Source organism: Mercenaria mercenaria, chromosome 18 (assembly GCF_021730395.1).
Source record: "Mercenaria mercenaria strain notata chromosome 18, MADL_Memer_1, whole genome shotgun sequence".
NCBI lineage: Eukaryota > Metazoa > Mollusca > Bivalvia > Venerida > Veneridae > Mercenaria > Mercenaria mercenaria.
The window spans coordinates 44,542,086-44,568,337 of NC_069378.1; the positions used below are offsets into that span (position 1 = coordinate 44,542,086).

Sequence of the window (26,252 nt, forward strand, 5' to 3'; positions counted from 1 at the left end):
CGCTATTTAGGTTCGGACACCGAAAATTAACTTACGGAGATGTATGGAATATTCATAAGTGCCAGGTCAATACTTATGGACAATAACTGTATTTTTTGTTTATTTCCATGATAGTAGTTATTCATGATTTGCATATAAAATATGAGATATACAAGCTTTTAGTTTTAAATTGACAGTGACATATATTAGACCAAAACAATGTGTTTAATATATAAAATTTTAATGAATTAATGAAGCAATATGTACATAAATCAGTGTACGTACGTAAATCACATTTTGTTTCTAGAGTGTAAGATAGCTATTCATCTATATTCTTAAAACTATTCTGAAAAGAGATTGACTAAATATGTTTGCAGATCAAGTTGCGAAAACACATTTATTCAAGAAGGGCCTAAATTGTCCACCCGAAAACTTGTAGTTTAGCTGTATATTACCTGTATTATAAGAATGATTTTCATGAAGTTTTTTGTGAGTTACAAACATGTTGAATTCACTATGCTATGTTTGTAAACATCACCTTATCGTTGGAACTATTTATGAATTATAGCCTCGTTTCGGAGCATTCTTCCGAAAAATCCGAAAATTCGCGACGGGTTCGCAAGCCGTCGGAAAACATACTTTCGGTTTGAAATAGGCGAAAGGTTTTTGTTTATTTGTTGGTTATTCTTGAACATATTCATGACTATTTGGTCAGATCCGATACAGTGGGTCATATTTTCAGAAAATATGTAGTTTCAGCTACAAACTTTGGTTTTCATATAATACTCGTTCGGGTTTTAGTAGTGGACCTTAATATAGCTTTTCTTCATGAAAGTTAAAGTAGCATGCCTCCAGATTTGGCTAAAGAATAATCTTTCTTTCAAATTGAAATTTTGATCATATTATGAACTTTAGAATATAATTTTTTGTTTCTAAAATATCTTAAAAAATCCAAATCAAGAAAAAAAGATGACCGCGTCAGGAATCGAACCCCGGAGTGCCGCGGCAAGAAAGACATTTTCCCGTCGTCGTAACGAATAGCGCTATAGCTGAAGTAGTGAATAATGACTTCAAAATATAGATATTTATAATCGAGACAGTTTACCTGGAGTAAAAGCGTGACAAACGCTCTTCGATTTTCATCGTAAAAAGTAGTAAAAACAGCAAATTCTCATGTGTTTCCGTAACATAAAGTTTGACAGTAATTAAGTTTTAAAGTCTTCTTAAGAAATATAGCATTTATTTCAAGATATCTAAAAAAATATTTTTTGTTGTTGTCGAACGATCTGGAGGCATGCCGCTTTAATATTTTACTTGAATTGATGGTTGAATTGTGTCTGTCCAGAAAGACAAAGAAAATTTCAGCCTGGCTTTTGAAAGTATTTAAAACTTTAGCACTTTCTCAATGAATTATTAAACGCTAGCCGGTATCTGGATTAAAAAAGGATACTTGTAATCTTGTGAAAATGTTTTCTTACTATTGCTTGTTGGCTAGCTTGGTAGCACCAAAATATATATAGAACCATCTAAGTTGGTGGGTCCAGAAGAACAAGAAATATCAACAGAAATAAACCATTTTCTTTATTGTGATTCTTCATTTTTTGATTATGTGCAAATTAACTCAAAAGCATTTGATGTATGCCTCTGAGAGCGGAACATAATAGTCATAAGAGTCCATTTCCTTACCGCGCATTGGATAAAATAATGGGTAATGTTTAAGTGATTTTCTTTACACTTTAATATGAAGGTGCATAAAATGTTTATTTTTGATTGTGCAGTGAATTTGAGCGTGTTTGTCTTTTTCGCTCAAATATTTCTATAACGTATTAATACAATGTAATAAATAAACATAAATCCTTCTCAAGAATTTGTACCGACGTCTGTAAATTTAATATGGTCTTGAAATTATTGGACAATACAAATGTGGAAAATTCAACAACCTTCTAAATAAATCTATGCATGGACTAATATTCCCGTAAAGTAGTTCCTTAATGCATCACCACGCACTATATAGTTCCCGGTGTACGTGGTGTGTGTCCACTGCACAATCACTTTCTGATGCTTCTTCACGGTGGCAACAGCCTGTGCCATGGGACAAGAAACGGCACTAGCATCAAATGCATAGGATGAGGCGTACGTCGTGTCCCCTACCTTGATGTCAAAGTACAAATTCTGATTGTTAGCAAAACACATTTGTGCACTGAAGGAGTATGTTCCATGCACAGGTGCCGTGAACTCCCCTGTAGAATTATTGTAAGCCCCTCCCTCGTTCACCAAGACGCGAGTAAAAACCATGGTCTGGCCTGCAGCAGGGCTCAAGTCGTCCACCCAGTAAGCGTTAAAGGCAACGTTAGGCACTGGAAAATATGATAAATGCGCATATCTTTCAGAACAGTGTCGATAGGGTCTGTTAAAAGTTATTGCATAGTGATGCCATCATCGAGTTGTTGTAAGGGTGCAATGGTTTTGCTTTGTCTCGCTTTGACTAGTTGATTAATAGGTAAAAATAATGACACATTTGTTTCAGAAGGGATATTTAATGCAAATCATAGTGCAATGCCTTTATCTTTATATAGCAAAGGTTAAAGCTGAGTCATAATAAAAGTATGAATTTAAATAAAGTATCCTGAACATTATGACATTATAACTAAAATGACCATTATTAATGTGTTTCAAGATGCAACATCAAAATGTTATTTTTCAGGCTTTATTGGTCAATCAATTCATCATAAAACTATCTTACTTGAATCGTTCATATTTCATACCACACACTTATTGTGTTATAAAATTCCATTGAAACACAAAAGTAAGGAAATATATTCTATTACCAACATATACAAAAATTGAACTTATTTAATTTCATTATATATAATTACTTACGACAAACTGCATTGCCACAAGCTGTGACCTGGATGGGGTCGCCTTCGCAGTTCTTTCCTTGTTCTGATGGACGGGGATTCGTACATGTCCTTGACCGGGTCTTTGTTCCACCACCACAGGCAACAGTGCAGTTGCTCCAGGTACCCCAGCTTGACCAACCGCCATCTAAAATCAAGAAATTGCATTCCAAAACATATTTATTTGAAGTTTGATCATTGATTTTACTTTCAACATGTTCAGATTTGTATGAAATTCCAATGTGTCATCACAACACAGTGCAACAGAACGGCGCTGTAATAAAAGACGATATACCCTGTTCATGTGTACTCTGATTGACATTGATGGAAATTAAAACTAAAAGATTTCTCTTATTTTACAATAAATCAAATGGTATGGCTGCCTGAACAATTATATACGATTATCTAAATCCACCTGTCTGCCGTTCCTAAAAGGCAATGATTATTTTGATTATAAAGTATAATATTTCGGCGGTTACTCTATCCAGAGAGGTTTAATCGGCGAATGGTACGACATTTTCTACGAAGTCACATGGTTATGGTTTCACTACTTGAGATCTACAAATACTTCTTACTCCTTATCATCAATGACGTGACTCTATTTATACCAATGAATAGTACTTTTTATTAACAAATAATCAACACCCTCGAGTGCTTTGTCGTCTAATTTTTCAAAGTTTCGGATTCAGATACTCAGGAATTGAACCATGAGGGCGTTAGCTCGAGTAGTTTGATATCTAAGAACCGGAACAAAGAACAAGGTGATGAGACATTAATCAAAACCCGAATACTCATTTAAGGAATATAAACCTCATTAACAATGGACTGTTTTTGCAAGAACGTCTTTTTGCACGTGTGAAATTAAGAAAAAAATACGTTCAATATACCTTTGAGTGAATAAAGCAATAAGTCATAGCGCAATCAAAAACCAGGACCACCGTCTTTCGCACACTGATAAACAGGTTACAAGTTTTTACTCCATTTTAAGACATTTAGAATATGCAACTTTTTTATCATCAATGTTTGTTCCTGTTCCAATTTTGTTTATATCATTTTGCAATGTCCTATTATTTTCAGTGAGGATCATACGCAGCTTTTCATGAAATTAGTGTATTATTGACGGGTTCCATGTGCACCGCCGTATGAACACATCTATTTTTTTTGGACCAGTAGCATGTGTGAATGTCCATGCATTTCCACTACCGTCTATGAACAGGCTCAACGAAACCGAGCCTGCAGCATTTTTTGTTGTTTCTTTTTGTGGCGTTGGACGACCTGTGACGTTTCCACTTTTTCTATTTTACACATAATTAACTGTATTTCAATTGTACATACTTGCACACGGTCCTGGGAAACATAACCGGTCATCCATAGTATCTCCATAACAATGATCTCCAAACCTTTCTGGTGCAGGATTAGAACAGGTGCGATGACGTCTTTGGATACCAATATCGCAACTTACGGAACATGCTTCCCATTTTAACCACTCTGCCCATCCTCCATGAACTTAAAATAATCTTACATGATGGTAAACACATACACTAACAAAACCTGTTGACGTCAAGAAATAGTTAAAAATATATTATGGCAAATACTTCGTTTAAGTATTTTGTCATTTACGTCTTGAAAACCCAAATCGAAAGTATTTCACTTGGCTTGATATATAAGCTGCATTCGTAACTATCAAGCACATTTTTGTTAGCATCTTTACATATGTAGTATTTTAAGCAACTTACCATCAAGTTCTGTTAATACACAGACGTGTTTAAACTATGTATACATAAATATTCTTGAATATTTGCACGAAAATTTGGCATAGTATGTTGTAAATTAAATATTGTCTCGCTACAAAAACGCATTAAAGTGCATTCCATTATGATGTACATTGCACGTTATTTCGTAGTAACAGATATATATTATCACCAAAGTAATAGTCACACCTCAAATGATATAGTTATATCGAAGATCGCTTTTGGCGACATTTCAGACTTGGTTGCGTATCCCACTATAATTTGTCGACTAGGCAGAACCAACCAAATTCTACATGCCAGCTAGAAAGCTTTCTTAAAAAGTAAAAATCAATAGTCTAAGCGGGCGGAATTGACACGATGAATATACCTTTTGAAACCTGCGATTTAAATGTGTTAAACATACCATGAAACTTCTTGCCGTATGCAGTACATTTGTATATCTTTTTGTTTGACACATATGTATTATGTATTTTTGATGTAGAAGTAGACAGCACCTCTGATACATTTGACCAGTTCTTCCTAAACACCAATTACATCGTCAAATTACAAAACTAAACAAACCTGGGCATAATTGTCTTTCACACATTCGAATTTCGTTGTCGATTCCGGTACAATTCAAACCACCATGTGCTGGAGCCGGATCGGTACATGTTCGGTATCGAGACTGGGTTCCATTGTCACATGTCACATCACAGCTTGACCATGCAGACCAGTCAGCCCAGTCTCCATCAACTGTTGATAATGAAATGCAAACTTCTATTTAATGATTAATAAAATACTGCTGTTCAATGTATTCATTTATAAATAGTTATTTGATAGTAAAACCTCGCGAAAGGCTGTTTGGGGAGCATATATCCGTTTGTCTGTTCTTCTACTATGTTTGAAGGCTTTTGTAATAATGGCTGCTTTAGCAAGATAATATGCAAACTTTCAGCCACTAGGTAGTCAGAAATCTGTAGTTGTCACACGAAGCGCACGCTGTACAAATGAAATACGCGACCGAAGCGCATGAGCGCTTCACGCAAGATGTATACTATATGATTCACGATATACAATTAAAGGGTATGCGACCGGGAGCTTGTTTCACGATTCTTCGATACTAGAATATTATATAGTCGTTATTATTTAGAAATTTGATCGGGGAGAGTTCTTCCTGTCTATGACATAAACATTGTCCCCTTGCAACAGCTCTCGTCGGTCCAAAAATGGTCGCCCAAAGAACGAACATTTTAATTTCAGAAATTGTTTTTATTAATGTCAGTTGTCAGGTCATCTGGTTAGTCCTTGAAGCTCACGTTTTTATTTAAGCCTTTTCCCTATCTGACTACAATTTAACGTCGTTTTTTTTTTTCTAATAGTTAATCTTACCAGAATTCCTTGATTTTATGAGGTTTTATAAATTGATTTATGCATATGTACGACATGGCTTTGGTTATCTTATGCTCGACGTAATTTTGTATGTTTCCTTATCTTTGTAAAATGGGATGTACATAACTACAGTTCAATGCTACCGCTGGTATGGTAAGATCAAGTTCATGTCGTCCGAGTTTCAAGACAGTTCTGTATTTTTGGCTCATGCGCTTAATATAATGCGTAGTCCGCATGTTTGTCAAGTGAATGTCAAGATTCTTAACAAAGACAAAATTAATGTAATCATGGTTTATTTGTCGCTCGGTTATTTTCGTAAATGCTCTTTTTACCAGTTAAATCTCGATATTACATAAACGTCTTATGAAGTATCTTATGACAAAGCTATTTCACGTATGTATACGGAAGTTGTTACTGACTGATTTATTAAAGACAAGAAGGTCCTTACCAAGATCGCAAAGATTACAGAAACGTGGGCATATCGTTTTCGCATGCTGGATATCTTGACAAATATTTGCAACCGTGTTTAAGAATGCACAGTCGACCTTTTCACTGTCAACACATGCCGTTGCTGAAACAAATGACATTATTTGTACATTTGAGAAGTTATAAACAGAATAACAATATCTAATTATTTTTAAGCACAACGAAGATAATAAACACCTGCAAAAGACTTTCGCGATTACGCAGACTAAATATGGTTCAGCTATATATTTTGATTCTTTGATGAAAAGAAATGTGGATGAAATAGGAAGAATTATCTCCTGTAGCTTATCGCATCAAAATGTAGGTCAGTGTGACCCTGTTAAAATAAAGATAAAACAAAGATGATAATTAAGAAGAGTGTAGATTTCACCGATTAAGACTAGGTGAATTTAGTTAAACATCATTTAGATTCTGATATTTTTTTTTATTTTAAAATAAAGAAGGTCTTATATGGAAGTACTCGTTAAGGGCGCTTGTGATAATATGGCATCAGTATTGTCATGTTTCAAAGGTTAAAATAATTGAGCCGTGCCATGAGAAAACCAACATAGTGGCTTTGCGACCAGCATGGATCCAGACCAGCCTGCGCATCCGCGCAGTCTGGTCAGGATCCATGCTGTTCGCTTTTAAAGCCTATTGGAATTGGAGAAACTGTTAGCGAACAGCATGGATCCTGACCAGACTGCGCGGATGCGCAGGCTGGTCTGGATCCATGCTGGTCGCAAAGCCACTATGTTGGTTTTCTCATGGCACGGCTCAATTATGATTATGAACTCTGTTTATTGCTTTTGTAAAGACTTAGAAGACTTAAGACAGACAAGTGTGTCATGGGGCTACAAAGTTGTATTTAATGTTAAAATCCAAACTTACTTTAAATAAATCAGTAGATATTTATGGTAAAACATATTGCTTTATGTCACAGGGATTTAAAAGTTGATATTACTCACAATGATATTTGAAACTACAATCCTGACACAAGCTTCAAATTGTCCCGGTGGGACAAATATTCATTTACTATAGAATACAGTGATATATGTTTTCAAAACTAAACAAGTATATATCAACCATGTGTGCACATGGTGTTTCTTTTTCAAATAAAGCTTTGATATCAAATAACATACGTTTTAAATGTTCACAAAGGACTTTATTACAGTTGTCGGTACTGCAGCATTCATGACACGTTTTTAATTGTCGTTTGTTGACATCTCTTCCAACTATACTAGGAACAGAGTTACCAATTGCCATACATTTCTAAAACATCAAATCCATGATAATTACTTTCGAAATATGTAATCACTTGGATATACCTTATCAACTTGTAATGATTCGTAAAAAATAATCCTATATATGTTTAAGTAATTATAAGGCAGTATATCGCGAGATGTTAAAATGTTTTTTCTACTGTAGTACTTTTTTAACTGCATATGCCTTCAATTTCCCTGTAATTCATACACTATTGAATCTATTTTAGAGATGCATTAATCAAAGTAACAAAATATGAGAGGGATCTGTTTCATTTGTCTTAGATAAGATCGCGATCTTACGAAGTAACTTATTATAAAATGCAGCAAATATCTAAATTTAAAATGAAACAATTATTATAAGCACGTTAGTATTGCACATTAAATGCAAAGCCGAGCAAATAAAACACGTACTAAAATTACAATGATCATGGAATTAAAAAAGTACAGTCTGAAAGATGTTATGGATTTGAGCCAGTACTGAAATATGTTTCTTTAACAGAAGTTATTGATCTGGAATGGATATCTTACGAAAAAGACAAAATGTTTTTGTAAATTTTCACGTTCGATGTACTGTTAGCAAAGGTTGTACATTACCTGATTGTCTAGGCAGCCTAGATTAAAAACGCTTGTCTGTCCTGACGGAACTAAATCAAGGTAACAAGACTGAAAAACAGATTGAATATAATTAAACTGACGAAACTAAATCAATGTAACAAGACTGTAAACAGATTGAATATAATTAAACTGACGAAACTAAATCAAGGTAACAAGACAGTGAAACAGATTGAATATAATTAAACTGACGAAACTAAATCGAGGTAACAAGACTATAAACAGATTGAATATAATTAAACTGACGAAACTAAACCAAGGTAACAAGACTATAAACAGATTGAATATAATTAAACTGACGGAACTAAATCGATGTAACAAGACTATAAACAGATTGAATATAATTAAACTGACGAAACTAAACCAAGGTAACAAGACTATAAACAGATTGAATATAATTAACTGACGAAACTAAACCAAGGTAACAAGACTATAAACAGATATAACTAAACTGACGGAACTAAATCAAGGTAACAAGACTATAAACAGATTGAATATGATTAAACTGACGAAACTAAACCAAGGTAACAAGACTATAAACAGATTGAATATAATTAAACTGACGGAACTAAATCAAGGTAACAAGACTATAAACAGATTGAATATAATTAAACTGACGAAACTAAACTAAAGTAACAAGACTATAAACAGATTGAATATAATTAAACTGACGGAACTAAATCAAGGTAACAAGACTGTAAAACAGATTGAATATAATTAAACTGACGAAACTAAACCAAAGTAACAAGACTATAAACAGATTGAATATAATTAAACTGACGAAACTAAACCAAGGTAACAAGACTGTAAAACAGATTGAATATAATTAAACTGACAAAACTAAAGCAATGTAATAAGAATGAAAAACAAAAACAACAACATGAAAACAATTAAATGAAGAGGTGACGGTTAGTAAATCTTAAAATGACGAAACTAAATCTAAGCAGAATAACTATAACGCAAACACGAATCTGCACAGATTATCCAACAGTTAAATTTGACCCCTAGAAACTATGAAACGTAATTTTAGCTATAAAACCACGCGATTTCAAAAACTGTCTTCTATAATTAACATCAGTTTTCTTCAAACATAATGACATTTTTGAAATAATGACATGTGTTATAAGCTCTTTTGAAAACCGCAGAATAGATATCCTTCGTTCAATGTTAGTGTGTTATATTTACACAACTAACTTTTGCCAAAACTTGGCTTTCTTTGAGATATAAAATTGTTCGAATACATTGTTTAGAGGTCATGTAACGTATAGTCCTAATGATATGTGCATTACCCACCATTTAATTCATTTACAGCAATATTCAATTTTATTTTGAATATTGACTTTAAAAGTTTTGGGTATTGTTTAATAACTCCTTAGATCCTTGGATATGATGCCTGTTTTTTTATCTTCTTTTGACAGTTATGAGATATGCAGTTTCCATACCCATACGTACCCTCCCTAAACTCCTGTTTTGTTCTGCCAATTTAATTCCAGTAAAGGACAAAGCCATTATTTTATCTAGGGACAATACATTATTTTCTGGTTTTTGTAAGTTGTGTAAATGTTGCTCATCCCGGGGCTAGAGGCGTGAACGACAGCTTGCATTTCCACTGCAGTCCATGAACAGGCTCTGTGAAATCGAGCCTGCAACGACTTCGTTTATATCATATTAGTCGCCTATAGTTTTCCACTTCTTTATTTTTTCTAGCGCTTGATACGAAGATATTTACCAGGCGATCCTGTTTAACAATTTGTAGACTATGATATTGATGAAAGGAGTTAAAGTAAAGTTTTATCGCACCATAAAACCCAAAGGGTTGTTTGTCTTTTGCAACTGACCGTTCAAAGGAGGTGACCACGCGTGTTCCGTCATTATGTAGGTTTTATCCTTGTTTTCTGGTTGTTTTTCTTTGTTTAATTTGTGAAAAGGCAACTCACTTACTGATCCTCACATGCACTGCCGAAGGGATTCGTTTATGGAACACTCTATTCTTAAAACTTGTCTAATCTTATCGAACATTTTTTCTTTTTTTATACATACCTCTCCAGATCCACATTGCGATATGTTTGTACAGTTGTTCACGCTTTCGATGTCGGTACAGTTGTAACACTCCAAAGATACTGTAAAGACACACAGTAAATATTATTATGAAAATAACTTTTTAGTTCAAACAGTTTGAACTTAACAGTTACGGTTGGAACGCATCTTTTTACCGCGATTGCGTTATCAAAGACACATTCATTATTACCGGAGTATACATATTGGCGCCTTACCAACTCAACAGAAGTTTAGCTAATGATACATAAATTGTCATTAGACATATACTATTTAGCTATATTGTAAAGAAATTTCTTATAGATTTGTTATAATACTCACCCACAAATGATGTGTTGACCAAGCAGAGAAGAATATTCAAAACTGAAAAAAAAAAGAAATACATAGAATAAGCAACTTCCTTTAAATACCATGCGTATTAGACTTGCTGACAGCATTGCATTTACCATTGACTAGTGTGTCTGTAACATGGAACAGTCACTTCATCTTAATGAGCCAAGACCCAAAGTTTAACAGATATCATTTAAAATGTTTATAAGGCAAGGTTTGGCTCGAAAGTTTGCCATTCAGTTTAGATCTTTACCTCTGTCTCTTTTGTAATATTTTCTGCATTTACTCGTGCTGAAATGAATATTCATATATCGCAAACTTCAAACATACCCCATATGGGTTTAATGTAAAATGACCGGACATAAGTCCAAGGCTTAAATCTTTTACCTATAGGTGTGTCCTTGTTATCAAACCGATGATATCATGGCTTATACATATCCACCTATTGTACATGAATATTATCTTTACAGGGGCTTAGGTTGTAATAATAGATCAAATAATTCCATTCCCAAAAAATACAATCTGTAAAGTAGATCCCTCTGAAGCACCAAGAACAAGGCAAACAGAGCAAATTGCAGACTCAATTTTATTGAGTCTGTTCGTGGGCAGTTATGGAAAATGCAACACTGTCCACGCCCCCAGCACCGGCTTAAGCTGTATTACATCTTCAAATCTAAATGAGTTGAAATCAATAATCCCGAAGGACCAGAAAATATAGCAACACTGAAATGAAGTGGGGGCGACTTCTTACGGCCGCCACACAGCACGTAACACTACCTGTTGTAAAGTAAATAAAATCTGGAAAGTAGATCCCTCGGAAGCACCGAGAACAAGGCAAACAGTGAAAATTGCAGGCTCGGTTTGATTGAGACTGTTCATGGGCAGTAATGGAAATACAACACTGCCCACGCCTCCTAGCACCGGCTTAAGCAGTATTCGATCTTCAAATCTAAATGAGTTGGAATCAATGATCCCGAAGGACCAGAAAATATAACAACACTGAGATGAAGTCGGGGTGACTTTTTACGTCCGCCACACAGCACTTAACACCCGCTGTTGTGAAGTAAATGAAATCTGGAAAGTAGATCCCTCGGAAGCACCGAGAACTAGGCAAACAGTGAAAATTGCAGACTCGGTTTGATTGAGTCTGTTCATGGGCAGTAATGGAAAATGCAACACTGCCCACGCCCATCTAGCACCGGCTTAAGCAGTATTCAATCTTCAAATCTAAATCTAAACATTAAATGTGACCTTCGGCTATCGCAATTTATACGAAGTTTTAATCTGACCATCAGTCTTCATTATGAGTTGAACATTCAATCCAAGTTTCTTTTACACCCTTCTAAAGGTACTGAAGAGACGGACAGGGCGCTCAAAATCCAAGACCGAAACATATGACCTTCGATTTCGACCTCAATCTTACCCTGAAACATTCGTTGTGCACGACGTCATCTTAAGTTGAACATGTAACCAAAATTGCATAGGGATCCTTCAAGGGGTTCAGTAGATATACACAAGAATTAACCATTAACCAACTAACTGTCCGTTATCTTTATCCTTTTGCTATATGTGCGGGGGAGGAGGGTAGGGATGTACAGTTGGAGATGTAGACAAAAGTAAAGTTTAAAGATATTTCTCGCATATAAATTGGTATCTGAAGTTAAAGACAGACTAATTCTAACTTTTAGATTAAACTAGTGTGCGCACAAGTGTCACGACTTTGCTTATCTAATACATATACAAAGTTAAGGTACCATCAGAACATTTCTGTATAATACAAATTCCGTTTATAGCTCACCTGTCACGAAGTGACAAGGTGAGCTATTGTGACCGCTTGATTTCCGTCGTGCGTCGTCCGTCGTGCGTCAATAATTTCTATAAAAATCTTCTTCTTGAAAACCACTGTGCAGAATTACACCAAACTTCACAGGAATGATCCTTAGGTGGCCCCTTTTCAAAATTGTTCAATGAATTGAATTCCATCAGAACTCTGGTTCCCATGGCAAACGAAAGGAAACACTTTAAAAATCTTCTTCTCCAAAACCACAGGGCCTAGGGCTTTGATATTTGGTATATAGCATCATATAGTGGTCTTCTACAAAAAATTTCAAATTATTCCCCTAGAGTCAAATATGGCCCCGCCCTGGAGGTCACGTGGTTTATATAGACTTATATAGGAAAAACTCTAAAATAAATCTTCTCTAAATCCATAAGGCCTAGAGCATTGATATTTGGTATGTGGCCTTATCCAATGGTCCGCTATGAAAATTGTTCAAACTGTGCCCCTGGGGTCAAAAGAGGCCCCGCCCTGGGGTCACTTATTTATTATGTGAGTTATATAGGAAAAACTACTTAAAAATCATTTGACCCTATTCCCAAGACTGTTTAATCATAATTGACTGATGACCCCAAGTAATATGATGTCACTTGACTGTGAACTTGACCTACTGACCTACTTTCTTGTTTTTTTAAGATACAGCCTTGAAATTTTGATGACATACATAGTTTTGCACACCAATCGTAAAACTGAATTTCATTGACCATGAATGTGACCTACTGACTTTCTTAATATTTTATCATCAGTTTAACATTTGAAACATGTAGCTCATATTACTCAGGTGAGCGGTCCAGGGTCATCATGACCCTCTTGTTTCAACTATATGTGTCTATCATAGACTAAGTAAGGTAATGAAGGGTTTGGAGGTCAGTATCTAACTGGACAATATATCACTGTTCAAGACTTCACCTGTAATCATGTAGCGATCGTTAATTTGATTCGATAGACTGAGCACCTTTTTCTATATATCTCCTTTTATTGACTAAATACAGTAGAAATTATAAATGGGCCCTGAGAAAACCTGTATTAATGACATGATATAAATATTGCATAATAAGTACTTTAAAATACAGGAAAATCATTGTTTTACTTATGTTCATGCAGAAACTAGAAACAAGAATATTGTAATTATATAAACTGGCATCAGACCTTAGAGTCCTTCAAAACAAATATCTCTACTACATAAAATCCCCTTTCATAGCATTTTCTTGAAAAAATTACAATATCTCTTATGTTTGCCTCTTGAGATGAGTCTAGAGAGAAGACAGTTTTCTGAGTAATAATCACTGTCAGTATGAGGAAAGAAATTAACATTAATACAGATTATTTGATCCCAACAGACTTTGTAAGTCTAATTGTAATACAATTGTGTATATTTAACAAAAAATGTTATTTGTGTTTTCATAACAACGGAGTTCCAAAGCACCCATGCATCATGAAAATATATAGATGTGCCGGTAGAATGCCCGTGATGAAACCAAAAAGCATACGGATAATGTATGTTTTTCAGTAAAATCATTTTAAACTGTTCTTAAATATTCAAACGTATGGTGTTTAGCAACTGATATGCAAACTTTGTTGCAATCTAATTACTTGTAAAATACACGCTATGCCCGGCGACGTCATACTGCTTTCCTGAAGTTCTTAACGTCACGTCTAAAATGCCCTAGGTGACTTACTTAAAATCATTGTACTTCTTGATTTAGAGAAGATAATTACTTAAGATTTGAACGGTAAAAGAATGTTCTATTGAAGAATATTGTGTTACTTTATTTTTTTTGTCAGTAATTATACAGGTTTTTGTACATGGAATGGCCCAAATAATGATAGAACTGACACAAACATCAGCCGGACGAAACTGGGATAACTTCGAAGGAGATACTAATAAATTGTTATTAATCGCGCCCATTTTATGCATTAATGCCATACTCATATTAATTTAACAATGAAAAAATAATACTTTTTTTTACTTACAGAATGTGTACAGTTTTTTTCGAGTCATTTCGAGCCTTATCATAGAATATCTACACTTAATTGTCCTTAAGATATCAAAAACTGCGAGGTCAATTTAATGTCAGCTCGATATATAAGCTAAAACAACAGGGTTATCTGTAGATAGGCTACTTCCTTTACGGTACAATCGCACCTATTTAACAAATGTGTAATCTATCTGTGTCATAAATTATTATGCCATATATGTATTCTGTGTGAGTTATAACAATAACGTTTCGTAATAGTGTAATAAGCAGAGGTTTCGAGTTGAAAACAGAAACAATAATATCCCCAGTTTGTGTATAAACTACAACGGAAAATTAAGTAAATATTTTGAAACAACTAAACAAGATCAAAACAGATCTGGTTTCACTTCACCAGATTAGGAAACGAGAGGCCGTCCATATGGACAATAAATAAACATAGACACACTTTTCGGTTGTGTCACAGTAATCAGTTAACCTGCCGCATATACTAAATACCATATCAGTACTCTATTTATTTTTTTCTAGACAAGAAAATTTAGGGACTTCCATCACCGATTTGTTAAAGGCTACTGTCCGCAATGGGCTGGAAACCTTGCGCCAGAGGTATGAGGAAGCCACCCACGTGGTTAATGGAAGTTCAACGGTTTTAACCCAAGTGTCCGCCCCTTCTGAAATAATAAGCATAATTACCAGAGGGACACCATTGGTCTTCCTACAACATCAGAAGATCAAAAGTCGCCATATGATCTGTAATTATCTCGGAGTAACGTTAAAACAATAAAAAAAGCAAATTTTAAAATAACGTATTTGTTACAAGAGTGAGAAGTTGAGGACGTATATAAGGTTCAAAATCCTCAAAAAATAATCGCATCCTCCCGACCTTGATGGTCTTTTAAAGAAATAATAATCTATACCATGTCAATAATAAAACAACAGTACTGATGCCAATTCTGACATGATTAGTCTACTTACAGACATTCTTATCTCTGTTGGCCAAAATAATTTTAAGATATTTCATAAATTTCAGGCTACATTAAAATGGCGTATCAAGGTAGTGTTATAGCTATTGCGATCAGCCTGTTGTTCTTCCAAGGTATTTATTTTTTTTTCAATATTTATCTTTCTGACTTAACACGTTCCATTCTAGCTTTAAAAAATTAGCGGTTGTATTTGTAGAAACAATATAAAACATGCACGTTATTTTCGTCCGTTTAAGATGCAAACTATACAAATATGAATGAACATCAGGAACTTTTTAAGGTTAATCACTTTTGAATTCTGTCGCGGAGATTTCACATCGGGGCGTAGCAGTTTTATATGGAGATGAAAAGTGCTATAATCGATCACCTCACATTCAGTAATATGTTTCAGAATATTGTAGTGTATCATAAGAAAACATTGTATTAATATTTTGACCCAAAACAAACTGCAAAATTTTAATATATATCATTAAAGTGTTTCATTATTTCTGCAATTCGCAATGTAACATGTGGATGTATCCCAACAAAGGCAAAGTATAAAAGAAGTAAGGTTAGTTGCATCTGGACAGATGCTTTCAATTGCTATTTTAAGTAGTTTAATGTTACATTACTAGCTATAATGATAATTTGAATTATAAACTAGATATCCATTCAATAACAAATCGAGGGGTAAGTGCCAGAACCTGCTATGTGCATTTTTTAAAATTTTACAGGAGAGCGTTTTTTTCTTTTTTCTTTTTAACAGTAGGGTATTTTGAGATATCAAAACTATGGTTTTATTTACTTTATCATTATTTGATACATGATATATGTATTTTGTTGATATCTTTAGTAAATTAGGTCAAATCCAAAACAATTGTTTTGGCACAACTAAAAGGCCATTTATTTGCAAATATCAGAATAACTAAAACATTCCATTGAAAGATATCTGGTTTTGGCATGTACAATTCTGTTAAAACTTTCGAAACAATACTGAGCCAGAACATGCTATAAATTGATAGCTGGTGAAGATGTTGCATGTCATAATTTTTGTAAGTGTCGAAAACATTCTATAAAGCAATAGAATCTTCTAGCATATGCAAAGTTGACATAAATGTAAGTTTTTTGGCATACAAATATATTCTATAAAAACATAGATTCTTATGGCATGATGCTTTCTTTGTCTTAGCTTAAGACTTTTCAGGTCACAAATAGCCTATATGTATATAGCTCCATTTTAAGCTCTTATTAGACTGTCTTATCATGTATTAAGAATCATCTACAACGTTTTAGGTAATGTGTTTATGTATTTCATAATACATTAATGTGATGTTATGAAATATAAACACTGCATTAATAGAGATATAAAGTTTGATACACATGCTTATGACTGTAATCTATGTAACTATCATTATTGCCACACACTAAAAAAGATAATAGGCAAGGGTAGATTTCTTGAAAGCACAGAGCACCAAAACCACAGCCCCAGAGCCACGCATTTACATAGTAGGCCCACAACAAATAGAAGCTGTAATGGAAAAATATTTCAGACGGGTTGCTTCAAACATCCAACAAGTACATATTAATATAAGCTAAATATTGATAAAGGGGAAGGAAACGGTAAGGGGCGAAATTGGGTCGGGGGTAAGGGAGGAATCCGAAGGGGGAAAACTGAACAAGGACAAATATACAAGGGAATGCCATGTTCTTTAAAAACAGTCGCACTACAACTTTAAGCACAGTAGCGCAGACACTCATGTACCAAAGACAAACACACAACGACGATCAACTGAATAACATAGAAAAACGAACAAGCAACACATAAGAAAACAGTAGGGCACCGTTATAGACCCATAAGCTTACAAACACACCCGCACAAGTAGGAAAAAACAATCAAGTACCGTCTTGGGATTCGGCTGCCAAAATAAGAGGAGCCATGAAAACTTACTAAAAGTAAAGGGGATGGGATGCAAAAAGTAGCGTAAATGCAAGGGAAAGGAGAGGGCTAAGTCTTAGGAACCACATTGTCAGTCACATTTAAAATGTAGTGGTAAATTTATCTGACCCTCAGTGTTAAGTTACTATTGGAGTCATTGCTTGAATCTTGAACAGTATTTGGTTCTGGTAAACAATCTCTGGTACTGTTTTTACTGTTAATTAAAGCCGTGTAATACATGGAAATATTCAGGAATATTACCACTGTTGCATAGTTGCGATAGATAGATTTTCTTTGCGGCAGAAATAGGTAGCTTTGAATGATACTTAATTTGCAACAGTATTTACTTGTTGTCTTCTGGAGGGAAACATTTTCAGTTTTTCAAATTCATTACCTATAACCTTTTTAAAACTCGTTTAGTTCACTGATACATATAAAAGGGAGGTTATATATAAAACCAATTATTAAACATTTTTTGTCAGAATATGTTGTTTTAAAAACTATTGTCCCTGATTGTTGAGTATTAATATTTACTGATCACTACAAATATTGTTTTATAAAATCGTTTATAATTAAATTTTTACACCCTAAACTTATTAAAACTGTCTCATAAACCTAAACAATGTTTGGAAAGACAGTTAAGTTTGCAAGATTGCGCAACCTTTTTTATGTTTACAAAGTTGCACGGGACTCACAAATGTTTTTCAGTACACTGATATGTGTGTGTGTAAGCTTGCAAGTTTGCGCAAGCTTACAATCTTGTTATGATTGTGCGAGTTTGCAATTTTATTATGATTGTGTAAACTTGCAAGGTCGCAATTAAGATCGCTATGGTTCCAGTCGCAAGCATGCGCAACCTTAAAAGCTTGCAAGATCTTAAATAGGTTGCAGGAAGCGCGCAAATTACTTTGCGCAAGCTTAAATTATGGTTGCGATAGTTCCAGTCGCAATCTTGCTGCATGCTTGTTAAGATCGCAACTGCAATCTTGCTGCGACCTTAATGCAAACTTAATTAAGCTTGCCATTTTGGTTTGGGTTCTTTCTTTGCTTAGGTTTGTCAAAAGCATTATTTTGTTCATAAATCATAATTCATTCTTGCCATGCCATGTAAAACTGATTACATCTGTTGCATTGGTCCTTCCTAGGTAGAACATTAATCTGTATCCTTCCAATAAAACTGGCTTTGTTTTCATTGTTTTACTCCTCCAGATAGAGGTCATACATTTTTGGCAGTGTGAGATGCAAATCCAGGAACTGTCTCCTTTTCCCTTCTCGTACATAATGTGAACTTATGGGTGGGAAAGATTCAGTATGCTTTTTCACTGCATCTACTTTGAGAAATTACGTTATAAGGGTTTGTTTTCCTCTCTAAGCACTTCCTGTAAAATGTCCATCCTTTTTGTTCTTCAACGTATGATCAATATAGTTATGCCTTACCTATTGAAGTTTTCTTTAAAAAAACGTCTTACAGACTGAATACCTTTATTTTCAGTTTCGAAAGAAATTCTTCTTGAAACCTGTTTTCATTTTGATTTGGCTTTGATATGTTTTAGTGTCTGTCTCTTCTACAGTTGACAAACATTTTTTTGTCTATCATAATTTGTCAATGACCAAACTGATTTAAAGAATTGTTGCCTTTGTTCTGATGTAACTTTTGTGTCACATTTTGTCTGCAGTTGCTACAGCCTACTGGCTCAACTAGTGGTGTTTGGCTTTCCATCTGCTGATTTATACTCTGCACCTGACAGCCTGTAACGTTTTTTCACATTCATTCCATGTTTCTTGTAATGCTTTTCCTATTTTAGTATGGAACTCCTCAGGCATTATAAAAACTGATTTTTTCTTGATGTAGCTCTTTTCTGTGGTGTTGATTTATCATTGGTGGTAGGTGTATATTTGTTGTTTCTGTTAGTCAAATTGTTCATCTTGTAACGGCAAGGCAAAGTATATTTTAGAGCCTGAATTTTAAAGGTATCTTTCAAACTGATCCAAAATTCCAGAAAGGATGTATACATGTAGTTACACTTACTTTTATCTGCAGTGGCAAGTAAATTACTTTTGGTTGGTTTCATTGTGCTGACTGGTTCTTCAACATTATTTGTGTAGAATATAACATTGCGCTTTGTGTAATTAGCCAGTACCAATGGGAAAAGGTCTGCCACTGACACATAATCAAGCTTCAGCTATTCCTTCATAATCTGAATAATGCCAGTTAACACAAAGGCAATATACTTTTCCATTCTTTCTTCAAGAGTGTCATAAATGTGATGGATCTTTGCCAGTATGTTTCCAACTAGCTTATAAAAAGCAGTTACAATTAATAAGGTTTGATTTTTCCTCTTCCAAGATCATTTGCTGACAGTAGTAAGTCTACTTCACTTTTAATAACTTCCACACTTTTTTCTAAAACATTTAAACAGGATAATGTTCAACATTCCAGTGCAAAATACAATATCTGCCACACACTCTAAACTTGATAGTCCGTTTTCTTCACCTAATTATTGAAAAAAAAACAGTAAAAGTCAACACTGCCTATTAAACCTATCGTGGAATGTCTGCTTCTTGACATGCAAATGACAAACAATCTTACTACCGAGCCTTCAACCAGAATCTTCTATCATAACATAGCACAATATGGCTATTGCACTACTGTAAAATATCAGTAAGATTTAGGTCCTATCTTTACATGACTTTTTCTGGCTCAGTTGGGTTAATGCATAATATGGAGAAAACTGCTCTGCTAAAACGTGCTATCTTTACATATCATGTTATGGATTTTGAAAAATCCTCCCAAAGCCTTAAAATGCAGTCTGTCAAAAGCAGCTATTAGTATATAGACTGTTTTGGTTCATTTCAAATAAGATAAACTTACTTTGATAACGTGCTATGTAATGAAAACTGTTTTTGGCATAACTTATTAACAGAGATTCTGCAATGACTGATTTGATCCCAATTAAATAACTTAGGAAAGAAATATGATATAATGACGCAAATTGGTGCAAAATATGCAGCTTGAAAAACTCTACCAGAAAATGCAAAAAAGTGAAAAACGTAAAATGTGGTACATAGCACCTTCTGGCACTTACCCCTCGAAATAATGTAGGTTTACTATATATATTTATTACAAAAGATAGAAAAACTGTCATTTTAACAGGATCGTTTTTTTGCTAAACATTAAAGAATTTCAAATTTACAGTTCAATATGCTAAAGTAAAATGTCCCTTTAACGTTTTTAGATTAGGATAATGATGTGTTTTCTCCTAAACATTGACCAGATATTTCAAAAATACTCTCAACATATGATCCTACAAACTATTTTATTGTATATGTATCAACACAATAGGCGATTAGTCGTACACGTAATATGATTTTAGTCTGCAATGATCATTTAAAAAAGAAGAAATATATGAAGAACGCATACTTTGCAATAGAATATTGACGGGTTGAAACTGTTCAACCACAAGTTTTCTTAATATTAGGTAGTTTGCACGTACTGCACGTTTAGTTATCTAATATGATATTTAAATGTTTGACTCGTTCAGTAATTCTAACTAATGTCTAAAAATTTTGATTTATTTCAATGTATATATTTTGTTTAACATCATGAGCAAATATCTCAACATACACATGTGCATTATAGAACATATGTTTATTTTCCATTGTAAGAAGTTTCATTAAAATCTACATTGTAGAAAAAAAATCTATAACATTTTAAACAACAAAAGTAAAAAATGGGCAAAATTAAGTTGGATCATGTAAATAATGTACCATAAGACCTAATGGTCGTTCCAAATTCAAATATTCAAATTATTAAATGTTGTTTCAGAATAGTAGATTACTGCGTTGCCATGAGTTACTATCTTGTTCCCATACGAGTGTATGTTGTGGCTACAAGTCAATTTAATCATGGGAATAAAAAAATCTACATTGGTCCCTTGATTAAATTATCGCGTGACTACTAGAATTCAAATAAATCTGATTAAGGAAGAGCTTGTCAATTTTAGTACTTGTGCATGGAACAGATTGCCCAGACAGATGGATCGCATACCGGGGGTCTTGCTATCTTTTTGCTCATGGCGGACCACTTTCTTTCTACGAAGCTGAGGTAAAAACTGTTTATTGTTAAAACCTATACTCTCGCATTATTTTAAAGATTCCCATTCTAAGCTTTAAAGACTGAACGACTATTTGGAACAACGACATTAGATGTAACGTGCAAGATTATTAAAAATGAACTTTTTAAAATTCCGATTTTCCTTTTGACAAGAATATATCAAAGTAAAAAGTATAAAGAATGTTTGTTTTATTAAAGTTTAAAATCCTATTTCAACGTAAAGATGGAGGTTAAGCAATGTTTGTGGTTTCTGAGCCGGAACTAGCTTGTTCTCCGCAAGTAAATGACAGCTTCGCCACATAATCTGGAGGCGGTATTCTGCTGATACGCACGGGCTAACAGGAATGATATTTAGCATTGTATGGTTTTAACTCTTGTGCTGTAAGTCGCTTGGACAGCTGAGATTTATTTGACGCTTTTTATTTTTCAATCTATATAGCATTATTGCAACCAACACAATGGTGGCCACCTTGTCCATATAAATGATCAAGTAGAAAATCTTTTCATTAAAGACGAGCTGCGATCAATAAAAGGTACGTGTTACGTTGTTTCCAAATAAAATGTAGGTGCCTCCATTTATGTTCATACACATTCTTTTGTCTGTGCGAAACCGTGGTAATTCCATGATAATTATTTTAAGTAAAAGTATTCTTTACTTTGAGATAATTTTTAACATATTATAAAGAGAAACACCAGACATTAATGATCCTTTTTATGAACAAATGATTAAATACAAGTTTGGTTTTGATAAATCTCAAATGCAACCATCACATCTCAGATATTATATTGTTTTATTATTACTCTACTATTTATAATTTTTTACTGATGTTTACAGTTTACGTATTAAATAATCATCAACAGCTACAGGCCTGAAACAAGTTAAATTGTTACGTTACGTATGTTAACTAATAGGTAGAATGTAGTGCAAGTTTTAGTTTATTTTATGTTATATTGCTATATTCTATAAGTAACTGCTTTTCAGTAAATCGTTGTTCTATAAGCTAGAAATAAGAACGCAAGAAATATAAAAAATATATAACAAATAAAATATTATTATTTGTTTTAATATAGCTGACGACACATGGATAGGTCTAACAGATGAAGCTACAGAGGGACTATGGGAATGGTATGACACAAAAACCTCTCCTACATTTACAGACTGGAATCCAGGAGAACCAAATTCTAATAGCGGTAACGAAGACTGTGCGGCAACAAAGACAGACCTAGACTTCCGGTGGTACGATGGAGTCTGCTCGGACAAGAAAATACCTTTATGCGAAATCACGTACGTACACTTACTGATGTTTACTTTTTGAAATTACATACGTAGGGTCGGTTTCGCATATCCCGTACCATGCCAATTTAACCTCACTTCATTGACTCATTGGTAGGAAAATCAAACCCTAAGGTTACTTATATCTACAAATTAAAGATTTCACTAAAATTTGCCAACATTTTTATGGGCGTTTTTATTAAAACATTTTATCATAACTTATTAACTTTAAATACAAAAAAGTCTCATCAAATGCATTTAACTAAAAAAATCAATTGTGTCTTTTGTTAAGAACTGCCAATTTTGTAGTGGTTATATAAATTTATGCTATGTAGTACAATCGAAACTTCTCATATCAAACTCCTTATTCAACAAACCTGTTTATTTTATGTTTACATAGATGCCATGTAATGATTGGTCATTTATTCAAAAACAATTTGGGCATAAGATGCTTTTTTGTATCAATATATGGCAGTTTGAACCCCCCCCCCCCCCACACACACACCCACACCACCCCCACAAAAAAACAATAAAAGTAAAATAAAACCCAGCATAAAGTACATGTAGCTAACAATGAAGAATATTAATTTTGTACATATCTAAAGGCCCTGTGTCAGTCATCATTCTTTCAAAACATATGTTTTTGTACTATACAGCGATAAATTAATAAAAATTATATCTTTTTTTCTTGGTTAGTACCTGAATACCGTGAAAAACTTACAATATTAAAACTATGTGTGGAAATTTAGTTCGTATCAAAATTGTGTTTAAATCTGTCACTCCTCTGTTTAAATAACAATTCGTGTCTGATAATAAACGTAGATACAAAAGGAGGAAAATGTAAATCAGTACTTCATTAACAGTACAAAAAGTCAGTTTTGTTAAAAGATTCATACTTATTTAAGAAAGCCTCTATATACGAGGATTAATCCAAAATTAGTGTCACTGGAGTCATACCAAACGTGTTTAAGAAAAGAAAACAACAAATTCCTACCCAAGTATTTTTAACTATTTGCAATACTTTAAATTTTTGAAAATATCACAAAAAAATATTGCTTACTGATCGAGATATCGATATATACATAAAGCATGGTAACGATCACCGTCAAACGTTATTGACGTTAGAAACTGATATTTTTTTCACTAAGCAGTTAAAAAAACATAGCACTACACAACAGTCTTTAACCTTAAGAATGCCAATATTGTTTTCACGGTTGACTGCTGAAAGACATAATAATTTCATATCATTTACTTTGTTATAATTTTAATATCAGTTGCAGATTGTCTTTGCCTGGTCATTTTGTTCTGTTTATGAAAGTAACACTATTTTTGTGTGCGGCGAAACGCCGTCAAGGATGAACTTTGAAGTTTTGTCCATTTAAAACGATCAACCCTAGGATATAAAAGTTACCCATGTAATCATAATTGAATAAGCGTTCATCTTGAAACAATTTCATTAATAATAAATTACTTCTGGACCAACCCTCGTATTTTTCAGTAAAATTGTTACGCTTCTATCTTTCAGCGGCGAGACTGATGTGATTGGATGATGTTGTTGGAGCTCATATGTTCTTGGTATTTTGTAAAATAAAGTGTATTAGTTGAGTATAATGTTGAGTAGTATTCTCGTTTTGTCTATTAATCCAATAAACTATTTAACATGTGGTGATGTTGACTCCGCTTTTCTGTGCCACTTTTTATGTTTATGGCATTTGAAAACGGTTAGATGCACTTTTGTTTGGTCGTGTTAACCGATGCAAAAGAACCATACATGTGATTCCCTGTGACCAGCGTGATGTTGCATTTTGTATGCCAATGCCTTGATGGACTACAATGTCTGGACCCACTCGAGATAAAAAAACACATATTGAACTCTGTCAAAATTGTGTTTCGTGTTGTCATCAATAAACGGATTTACTATCGTGTTGGCAGTTAATTTTCCGCTGATCATGTGCTTCCATTGAGACACACGACGGCGGAGAAGTAGTAATGTTGCGCAACTCAGAATGCCTCTACCGTTCAAAGATAAGTGAATGAGTCTTATTTAACGGCGAATTGGCACACACAGGTCATATATTGCAGAGCGTGTCGTCCGCACTCACAGGTTCCTATATCCGAGTCCTCAAAAATTTCCAATAAAAAACTAGTAATATCTTGGGCATCACCCAAGTTTCAAGCATGCTTCTGGCTATTTGCTTGATACATATACACCTGTCGCTGAAGAATAATGTACCTTTCGAACATTCGCACAACCAAGATACCAGTGTATCTAACGTAGCCACTGACTGTCCCAAGATCACACGAGAAACCTGACATACTGTTGACAAATATACCGGTATCGTGTCAATTTGCCGAGTTATTTTTGAAAATCTTAATGTTTTAATAACTTACAGACCCAGGTACGGGTTAACATTTCTAACATATGTATATTTTTACCACTAATATATCAAACTTTCTGGTAAACATTGGATCATTAACTGTTACCATGAATTAAAAGTATAAACTTGACGCGGCTTGCAAATGATATCGTACTGAAAATAAGGCGAATTGATTTTTAACGCAAAACATAATATGGGCAAAAGTTAAGTTCCGATTTTATTCCATAAGCTGTCACTACACCGTGATGTATCTTTTTACATCAACAAGTTCCATAAATATTTTGCCTTTCCGTTTGTATTTTACTAAATTCGGAAATCTGGTAATTTTACAAACATTTTCACAAACTGAGTCTGAAAGCTGAAATGCTAATCTAAACGGTTTGTAACTAATATTGTATACCCCTTTTCAAATTTAGGGGATTATTCGTTTAACAATAAAATTGCAAACATTCTATCAAGTACAATAAAAACTAATTTTAAAATCCACGGAGACACTTTATCAAATTTTCGCATACAAGTCTTTACATTCCAAAACTGTTGTTGTGTCATCAAGTGATCCCCCTTTGATTCATAGGCGGGGTAAAGCGGGCGAAGAATACGCTTTATTTCGACAAATATTAATCGGGCATTTGAAAAGTTTCAGAAACTGAGACATGCCTACTTGTAACAATAATGATACCATCTTTCAAATACCACATAAAGGAACATTTATTCGAAAGCATCTCTCTTACAAAATAATAGTTGCAACCGAACAAACATCATGCACAAATGCTTCTAAATAGAAAATAAAGTAGCTATGATTTCAATTGTATGATGGGAACACTGCTTTTAAAAGAATGTTGTTACATCAAATATACCGAACATTTAAAGGAAGACACTGAATTTATTGATAGGCATTGTATTCTATGTGCACGAAACATCATTGTAAAAAGAAAATCAAAATATGTTTTAAGATCTGCTCTCCAATCGACAGCCATCATGAAAAATTGTTAGCTTTTTGAACATATCCTGCTATCTTGAAACTTTATTTTGATTAAGTATACAGTCTCAACTA

General features: G+C 33.9%; 2 protein-coding genes across 2 annotated transcripts; one reads left to right on the plus strand and one right to left on the minus strand.

Moving 5' to 3' along the window:
• Positions 1-1,539: 1,539 nt before the first annotated feature.
• Positions 1,540-14,646, minus strand: LOC123538989 (semaphorin-5A-like). Its single transcript, XM_045323433.2, has 10 exons — positions 14,534-14,646; positions 10,714-10,755; positions 10,378-10,457; positions 8,320-8,388; positions 7,603-7,732; positions 6,444-6,566; positions 5,189-5,359; positions 4,212-4,382; positions 2,860-3,024; positions 1,540-2,336 (listed from the first exon to the last, which is right to left on the minus strand). The coding sequence occupies exons 1-10, from the start codon at positions 14,574-14,576 to the stop codon at positions 1,933-1,935; spliced, it is 1,398 nt and encodes a 465-aa protein (XP_045179368.2). The 5' UTR covers positions 14,577-14,646; the 3' UTR covers positions 1,540-1,932.
• Positions 14,647-15,509: 863 nt separating this feature from the next.
• LOC123539506 (perlucin-like protein) lies at positions 15,510-24,484 on the plus strand. The gene is made up of 5 exons (XM_045324157.2): positions 15,510-15,631; positions 21,438-21,538; positions 21,987-22,080; positions 22,619-22,832; positions 24,346-24,484. The coding sequence occupies exons 1-5, from the start codon at positions 15,577-15,579 to the stop codon at positions 24,368-24,370; spliced, it is 489 nt and encodes a 162-aa protein (XP_045180092.2). The 5' UTR covers positions 15,510-15,576; the 3' UTR covers positions 24,371-24,484.
• Positions 24,485-26,252: the final 1,768 nt, after the last annotated feature.

Coding starts and splice junctions, on each gene's coding strand:
- LOC123538989 (XM_045323433.2), bottom strand. CDS start 14,576: ATGATAAGGCTCGAAATGACTCGAAAAAAACTGTACACATTCT. Junction 8,389..10,377: donor CGCAATGTGGATCTGGAGAG/GTATGTATAAAA, acceptor TCTGTTTTTCAG/TCTTGTTACCTTGATTTAGT. Junction 2,337..2,859: donor TTGTGGCAATGCAGTTTGTC/GTAAGTAATTAT, acceptor CATATTTTCCAG/TGCCTAACGTTGCCTTTAAC.
- LOC123539506 (XM_045324157.2), top strand. CDS start 15,577: ATGGCGTATCAAGGTAGTGTTATAGCTATTGCGATCAGCCTGTTGTTC. Junction 21,539..21,986: donor TTTCTTTCTACGAAGCTGAG/GTAAAAACTGTT, acceptor CAATCTATATAG/CATTATTGCAACCAACACAA. Junction 22,833..24,345: donor ATACCTTTATGCGAAATCAC/GTACGTACACTT, acceptor TCTATCTTTCAG/CGGCGAGACTGATGTGATTG.